This window comes from Cicer arietinum, chromosome 5 (genome assembly GCF_000331145.2).
Source record: "Cicer arietinum cultivar CDC Frontier isolate Library 1 chromosome 5, Cicar.CDCFrontier_v2.0, whole genome shotgun sequence".
In the NCBI taxonomy this organism is placed as follows: domain Eukaryota; kingdom Viridiplantae; phylum Streptophyta; class Magnoliopsida; order Fabales; family Fabaceae; genus Cicer; species Cicer arietinum.
In genome coordinates, this window is record NC_021164.2 from 77,329,341 (window position 1) to 77,338,297 (window position 8,957).

General features: G+C 32.3%; 1 protein-coding gene across 4 annotated transcripts; it reads left to right on the plus strand.

Annotated features, from left to right (window-relative positions):
• Positions 1 to 1,810: 1,810 nt before the first annotated feature.
• Positions 1,811 to 7,664, plus strand: LOC101510713 (filament-like plant protein 4). 4 transcript variants are annotated; one of them, XM_073368461.1, is made up of 7 exons: positions 1,811 to 2,125; positions 3,100 to 3,207; positions 3,496 to 3,757; positions 3,857 to 6,290; positions 6,465 to 6,507; positions 6,838 to 7,036; positions 7,155 to 7,664. In XM_073368461.1, exons 2-7 carry the CDS (start codon positions 3,112 to 3,114, stop codon positions 7,325 to 7,327), a joined length of 3,207 nt encoding a protein of 1,068 aa, XP_073224562.1. In that variant the 5' UTR covers positions 1,811 to 2,125; positions 3,100 to 3,111; the 3' UTR covers positions 7,328 to 7,664. The 4 variants fall into 4 exon arrangements, with proteins under 4 accessions (XP_073224562.1, XP_004500952.1, XP_012571475.1 ...); XM_004500895.4 differs by having other exon boundaries at positions 1,815 to 2,125; positions 6,838 to 7,664; XM_012716021.3 differs by lacking the exon at positions 1,811 to 2,125 and adding an exon at positions 2,444 to 2,792 and having other exon boundaries at positions 6,838 to 7,664.
• Positions 7,665 to 8,957: the final 1,293 nt, after the last annotated feature.

Consider the following 8,957-nt stretch of genomic DNA (forward strand, 5'->3'; position numbering starts at 1 on the left):
TTTATGTTTCATTGAAAAAAAAACAGTTTATAGATAAAATAAACTATGAATATTTTAATAAAATAAGACAACATATTATTATATATATATATATATTTGTAAAGTTAGGAATAACTAAAACTATCCATTTAAAACGGATTTGTAATTTTGAAGCATGCATAGAAAAGATAATAATCATTGCCAAATTTGTGTTTCAAAACACAAATTATTTAAACCAGATTTGTACTTTAACAAGTTATTTCAAAGTGTTAAATCAGTAACTGAGTTTTAGATATTTCCTAAAAAGAAAATTGAGTTTTAAGATTTTGGAATTAACTTGATGAGGACTAATTAGAAGGGAGAACAAGAAGAGGAAGGAAAATTAAGCTATAACTAAGGTAATTTTAGGATATAAATATTTTCCTTTCTAAAGAATTGTACTTCTACTCTTAACAATGTTTTAGCAAGTAATTTCTTAGTGTGTTTGGGCCTTGTTTACGGGTCCAACTTAGTGTATTTGAATTTTAAAGGGAAATTAAACTCTATAAATAGATTATGTGACTCTCATAAAAAACTTTTGATGATAATACATTTCCAAGTTTTTATACTTGTGAGGTAGATAAATTTTATCCTAAAATTATTCTAAATTCATTTGACTTATAGTATCCTTGCTCTTATTCTTATTCTCTCTCTTTTATCTTCATTTGAACATTTTTTTGTCCTCATTTATATTTCTTTTCATGAAATCATATTTTTTGACGGAAAATTTTATGAAGTCATTTGAACTTAATTATTTTTTTGCCCTCTTCTGAATATTTTTTATGAAATCATTTTAACTTAATTTTTTCCATGGTTTTCGCACTATTTTGATAAACATAAATTTATTTAGATATATGTTTAAGAGATTGATTTTTTTCAACAAATAATCTTTTATTTATATCAATTAAAGAAGAAATTTATGATTAGATTTTTTAAACATTTACATAAATGTTTTATTTTATTTTATAAATATGTAAATTGTATTTTGATGAGTTATTTAAGATAAATTATATAAAAATTTATTTTATGTTTCATTGAAAAAAAAACAGTTTATAGATAAAATAAACTATGAATATTTTAATAAAATAAGACAACATATTATATAACGTGAATTAGAATTTAAAAGTCATTTAAAATTTTAACGATAGATGATAATATTATTTAAAAGTAAAAGTTCATGATATTTTTCGTACTAATAATAACAAAATTGATGTTAGTTCGACGAATCTAATCTTAAATAACACATTTATTTTTTTATTATTTATATCACATATATATCAATAAAATCATTTTCTCATTCTTAAAAATAAAAAAAAAGACGATAAACATCTATCTCCATTAACCAATGTTTGCATTGTTGAAGTGTTAATTGTTTTTAAAAATGAGGATTTTATATAAATTAGAACTTAGAAGTCACTTTTAATATCAAATATATCCCTTTATTCAATTGTATTTGGTGGCAATGCATATGGAAAGCCGCCAAGTCATATTCTCGTCCATCATGCAGTTACTATACACTAATTATTTGTGAGCTGTAGAGAGTAAGATTGCTGGTGGTCCAAACTCGTAGCTATCACACTTTGCCCTCAAATGCAAGTAAATAATTATATTAAAAAGTGTTTATATTCCCTTAAACCATACTTATTATTCATTTATCCAATGAATGAATAAAAAAGTAATAAAAGAGAGAGAAAAATAAAAATAGTGGGAGTGGCACCACTAAGGCACTAATGACTTTTCTTCCTCTAACTACATAGAATACAGCTCAGATGCTTCCTTGCTTCTGACACAAACCATTCTATGCAATTGCAAACCAACCAAGGGTTAATTAAGTCAAACTACACCTACAAATAAAAACATTTATTTTTCATTCATTTATATACGTTAGTTAACGAATGTGTGCAGAACAACAATGGAAGAAAAGTGTTTCATTTGCAAAACAAACAAATTCAACATAGACTAAAATAAATACACCTACAAATTCTTAATATCTCTTATAACAACCAAAACCTTATTATACACCACATTTTCATTGCTCTCTCTTCTAGAACCTTCTTCTCTCAAATTTCATTCATCATTATCTTACTTTGCTATTTTTTCATAATCGGTAAGTTCATTATTTTCTTTCCTTCTTCAATCAGTCACATTTTTTTTTTACTTCAAACAGTTTCATTCACTGAAACTTCTTGTTAAAAATCGGTTTTTTAGGGTAATTTTTTTTTTCTATTAACTAATCGTCATAGAAAACTTTTTCTTTTTTGTCGGTGGCTTAATTTAAGGTTGTGTTCCCAATTCATTCTGAAACAATTATCCTTAGCGTGTTCCTAATCTGCAGTGTTTAAAGTTAAACATAGGTATTAGCTGATTAAGTTGGATCTAATTTCAGCGAAAAAGACGGTTACTATAATAATATTAAAATATGAAATAAAAAAATAATAATTTAGAAAGCTGACCTTTATCCTCTTTTTCTTTTGTTTTATTTTCTATTCTAGAAAATAATAACATTGCTTTAGTGTCAAGTTTGGAAGAGTGAGTGAGTGAAGTGGAGAGAAAAGAATATATTAATTGTAAATTTGGTAAACGGTTATAGCATGTTGCTGCACAATAGAGATGATAAGGAAAAGGAAAGTGCAGTGGTTAGATCTTGGAGATAGATGGGTGTCACATAAATTAAATTTGCTATGATTGGGTTGTGTATACCTGTCACTGTACCACCCTGCTTCAATGCATTTCACCAATTTAGTAATCTCAGACAATACACAACAATAGCCTAGGTTTCACTCAACCTGTTTTTTTTTTTTCTTTCTTTTTTTTTTACAACCGACAATTACATTTACCAAACTTACTCTACTATACAATGCATGAGGAAAAATAAACTGTATTGGGAAAAAGTTTGAAGGTGTAAATTCACATTTCATGATTTATTTATGCTGAAATTTTATGTTTTGTTGTTCTTCAAATCTTATTACTGTGAGGATAATTAACATAGAATTATTTTTGTTGGTAGACTGTGGTGTTGAATTATGAGAATTTTGCATTGCTAACAAGTGAAGAACTTAATTTGATACTATATGTTTTTAGAGTTTGTTTCCGATGGACCGACGCTGGCCGTGGAAGAAAAAATCATCTGATAAGGTTGTGATTGAGAAAACAGCTGCTTCCATAGACTCATCAGATGCTTCTAATCAGGTATAGCATTTTCACATAAGAAAAATGTACTTCACAATTTCTTGGTTCAATTAATTCAAAGTTATTCTTATGGTGGTGTTGAGCATGTTCACACTTTCTGTAAATTATTTGTATGTGTCATAGTTTCCTTCAATAAAAACAGTATGTTCTTTGTATGGTGGTGGATAAAGATGGATTGATTACTTTAAATGTCTAGTAATCTTTATTTTTGGCTTTGTTGATTTAACAACTTGATAAACTATTGTTTTGTCTTTTACATTTTCTGTGTTGATCCACTTATTCAAACAGGATAATAACAAGAAACAGAATTATGTCCAAATCTCTGTGGAATCCTATTCACATCTGTCTGGTTTGGAGGATCAAGTGAAGACATACGAGGAAAAAGTTCAGACACTTGAAGATGAGATCAAGGAAATGAATGAACAGCTGTCAACAGCAAACTCTGAGATCACAGAAGTGAATGAGAAACTGTCAGCAGCAAACTCTGAGATTAATACTAAGGAAAGCATGGTAAAACAACATGCTAAAGTTGCTGAAGAAGCTGTCTCAGGTATAATAATGCTTGAAAGTTTTACCACCTTAAAAATTTTCAGGCTTGAAGCCTGCTTTGTCAATGTTTTGGAATTGAAGTTCTGTTGAAACTCTGCAGGGTGGGAAAAGGCTGAAGCTGAGGCTTTGGCATTAAAGGACCATCTAGAATCTGTCACTCTGGCAAAACTCACTGCCGAGGACCGTGCGTCACATTTAGACGGTGCTCTTAAAGAGTGTATGCGACAGATACGGAACCTTAAGGAAGAAAATGAACAGAAAATACAGGAAGTTGCTCTGTCGAAAACCAAGCAGTTAGACAAGATTAAGGGGGAGCTCGAGGCTAAGATAGCTAACTTTGAACTGGAACTACGGAGGTCTGCTGCTGAAAATGGGGCGCTGTCAAGGTCTTTGCAGGAGCGCTCTAACATGCTAATGCAAATAAGTGAAGAAAAAGGTCGCGCCGAGGCTGAAATTGAGCATCTTAAGAGCAACATAGAATCGTGTGAAAGAGAAATTAATTCACTAAAATATGAACTTCATGTTGCTTCCAAAGAGCTTGAAATTCGCAATGAAGAAAAAAACATGAGTATGAGGTCTGCAGAAGCTGCGAACAAGCAGCATATGGAGGGTGTAAAAAAAATTGCTAAGTTAGAGGCTGAGTGCCAACGACTACGCGGACTAGTTCGGAAAAAGTTACCTGGTCCAGCTGCACTTGCACAAATGAAGCTAGAGGTTGAAAGTCTTGGCCGAGATAATGGAGAAAGTCGATTAAGGAAATCACCTGTGAAGCCTGCTTCCCCTAATTTCTCCTCGACACCTGACTTCTCCCTGGAGAATATACAAAAATTCCAGAAGGAGAATGAATTTCTTACAGAGCGTTTATTTGCAATGGAAGAAGAAACAAAGATGTTGAAAGAAGCATTGGCTAAACGCAACAGTGAATTGCAGGCCTCAAGAAGTACGTGTGCTAAAACACTGAGCAAACTTCAAAGTTTGGAATCACAACTTCAGACAACTAACCAACAGAAAGGATCTCCAAAATCCATCGTGCATGTAACCCATGAAAGCATTTATAGTCAGAACACAAGCATTGCACCAAGCTTGGTCTCCATGTCTGAAGATGGAAACGATGATGCAGGAAGTTGTGCCGAGTCTTGGTCTACAACAATCGCATCTGGACTATCCCCAGTTTCTAAAAAGTTTACCGAGGAATCAAGCAAGTCAGAAGCCATTCAAAAGTTGGAACTAATGGACGACTTTCTGGAGGTAGAGAAGCTAGCTCGTTTGTCAATTGATTCCAACATAGATTCGACTGTTTCATTATCTTCAAACAATAGCCCAACTGATGGTATGACCAATGATGTATCACAAGGCAGTACCAGCAGAGTTGGTCAGTCCAAAACAAATGGGGATTCAAATCCATTGCCAAATCAAGTGTCTTCTGGTGCTTTGATACCAGCACCGGATCCTCAATCTGAGGTTGGTGGCTTCTTAACAGAGCTTAGATCAAGAATATTACTGGTTTTTGACTCCATTGCTAAGGAGGCTGATATAGGGAAGATTGTTGAGGATATTAAACATGTGCTAGAAGATTCGCGTGACACTGCCATTCACCACTCTGTATATTTAGTTCCCCAGGATGCACGACCTTCTGATGCCACATGTGATAGGCAGAATAATCCCGAAGAGGCTGGCTTAAACCTCAAAAAGGAAACCATTTCATCCCCGCAACCCAAAGAATATGTGCAGATAACTTCAGATTTAGAAGCTGCAATTTCTCATATTCATGACTTTGTATTGTTCCTTGGCAAAGAAGCAATTTCGTTTCATGACTTATCTTCTAATCGAAATGAAATGAGCCGAAAGATTGAGGAGTTTTCTGTCACTTTTAGTAAAGTTTTATGCAGCAATGCAAGTCTGCTACAGTTTGTTCTTGACCTGTCTTACGTTTTGGCTAAAGCAAGTGAACTAAGATTTAGTGTCCTTGGCTACAAGGATACAGAAGCTGAATCTAACGGTCTCGATTGCATAGATAAGATTGCTTTGCCTGAAAATAAGTTAGTTCAAGACAATTCATCCGGAGAAAGATATCAAAATGGTTGTTCCCGTGTTCTTAATCCCTGTTCTGATCCCGAGGTTCCTGATGATGTAAATTTGGTTTCGGGCTATACAGCGAATGTCACATCACAAAAACTGTCATTGGAAGAATTTGAGGAATTGAAACTAGAGAAAGAGAAAGTAGCAACAGATCTGTCAAAATGTACCGAGGATCTTGAAGTCACCAAGTCTCAATTGCTAGAAACCGAGCAACTTCTAGAAGAAGTTAAATCACAGTTGGCTTCTGCTCAAAGGTCAAATAGCTTGGCTGAGACACAGCTAAAATGTATGGCAGAGTCATACAATTCACTTGAAACGCGTGCCCAGGAGTTCGAAACTGAGCTGAACCAATTGCAAAGTAAGATAGAAATTCTGGAGAATGAGCTTCAAGATGAAAAGAGGGCTCATGAAGCTGCTTTGGCGAAGAGCAAGGAGCTAGAAGAGCAGTTACTAAGGTTAGGCATCATATAATTCCTCCTACGTTCTGGCTATTAATTACAGATTTTCAGCATTTGTACTTTTATTGATCAAAATAAGAAAAATGCTGGATGAAAAGCAGAGTTTCAAATATTTAATTTTATGGAATTCTCTGTCTGGTTCTAGTTCTGATCTCAGTGTTTCTCTGTCAGGATTGAGAGATCAACGGCTGATAATGAACAAAAGTCTACGCAGGTAAAGCTGTAATTCCATTTTGATTTCTGAATAAAATTACCATGTCAGATTTTGCATATTATGTTGCCAAAAATGTGTGTGTATAAGGAGGGATCAAGTTACTCCACAAGTAACTCTTAGCTGAGTCACTCTACTTAATAAAATAAACATCAAATATAACCAATTCATATCCAACCATCAAATCAAAAGACCTTATTGAGTATATATAAACTCCACAAAATTTTATAATTATATGATACTATATTAAATAATTTTAAATGAAGGTATCTCAGTCTAGGATCTTTTTAGATGGACTGAAAATCTAAGATTGATTTCACTTTGTTAATTCAGGAGAGAGATTTGGCAGCAGCTGCCGAAAAGCTAGCCGAGTGTCAGGAAACCATATTCCTTCTGGGAAAGCAGTTAAATGCTCTACATCCTCAAAGTGAACCAATTGAGTCTCCTTACACCAAGATAAATCCAAAGGTTGAAGGCTTCGTCCCAAGGAATGAACCTACTACTACTAGTAGTCCAAATCTTCAAGAAGTAGGTCAGTTGGAGATGGACAGTGCCACTTCTTTTGTGCAAAGACTGCATTCAGATTCCCCCTTGCATTTTTCCAATAGTCTATTTGTTCCATCAGATAATGATTCAAACGTTTCCACCAGATCTCCGGCACAGCTTCCAAAATCGAAACCAAAACACCGGCCTACCAAGTCAGCCTCTTCTTCAACTTCTTCCGTCACTACGCCGGAGAAACACGCACGAGGATTTAGTAGATTCTTTTCATCAAAAGGGAAACCTGCTTATTGAGCTTGCAGCATGCATGCAGGTTCTTTGATAGATTGATAATACATATTGAGGAAGCTACATGGTGATGACATTTAGAAAGCACCATGGTGCCATATATATATATTGATGTTTGACAGAATTGAGTTTTTGGGGAGGTTTGTGTAGTTAGGAAGGGATGATGCTATGAGTGTATGGTGAATTTTGTATGTAATGGTTGTAAATGGTAACCATATGTTGTTTTCTTCTTTTCATTTTTCATTGGTTTTTCCTCCCATTTGTTTTGGAATTGAATTAGCAAACTACAAACAATTGACATAGTATCTGAACCTTTACAGGATATGTTCAATATGCTGATTTTATATAGTTAGTTATTATTCATACCTTAATTCTTTACGAGCAAGAATGAATAGGGAAGGGAACCTTTCAGTATAAGATTGTTCAAATGGATGCCAACAGTTACAATATATATTTATTTCTTCTAGTGAATTTTTGTGTGGAAAACTTCTAGTGATGATGTCAAATACTCCCTCTGTTTTTTGTTTTTAAATGAACTCCCTCTTTTATTTTAAATAACTACTAATTAATTATACTAAAGAGTAATAATGATCATGGTAAATAGCTAGCTAATTTTACTTAATATCTTTAATGTGTTGGGAGTATAATTGTATATTTCACATGCCAACTTGTTTAAAATTGCTCTAAATAAACTACCACAGTGAATTACGAATTTTTGTTCAGAGGTGTTTGGACATAAATTCTATGACACATTTGTTACCTTTATCGAGGTATCAAAGGTGTTAAAGAAAAATTAGTTGTTATTGAATTAAATTATATTTTGACAATTTGAAAAACACACAACAACAATAACAACTATTATTAGATTAAATTATACTTTGACTATCTGAAAAACACACAGCTACTTTATTTTTCTAAACATATTTTTTTAGATTCCTCAATTAAAATCTCTTTTGTAGGTATTCCTTGTGCGTTGCAGTTTATAAGTTAATATCTTCTTTTGACTTTTTCAAATTATTGTCAATACATATCAAACATTTATAGATGAAAAAGTCAAAAGAGTATAAAGTCTATCACTTTGAACTCTTAAAACAAATTTTAAATAAATGTTTTAAGATAGAGAAATGGGGAAAAAATTACTTTGCCAGAATTGGAAAAGAAACTACGGCATCAAAAATAGTTTTTAGGTTTGTTATGGGGTTTTAGCCCTTGTTGCTCACAAAAAAGAAACAATGTATATGGATACTATATAATTTTGATTTAATTACTTTGAATTAAAATTGTTTTTTAACTAAAAATATTTGTTCCTGAATCTCTTAACCTGATTTTTTTTTTAAATAATGTTCTTACACTTTAAATTAATATAAAATAATTAGATCGCTCCTCAATTTTTAAATGGTTTGTAATTAGGCTCATTAACTTTTGAATAATTTTAATTATTTTTTAAAAAACTTTTGATTAATTTTGATCAAGTCCTATATTTATGAATCTAATTGTAAATTATTTAAAAGTTTCAGTGACTAAACATTTTATTTTATAAATTTAATTACAAATTATTAACAAATTCGTGAACTCGATAATAACTTTTTGGTCCAATAACCTATTTAATTAATTGAATCAATTTACAAAAGATTAAAGAATCTTGTACCCGTGTTTGGGGAGCA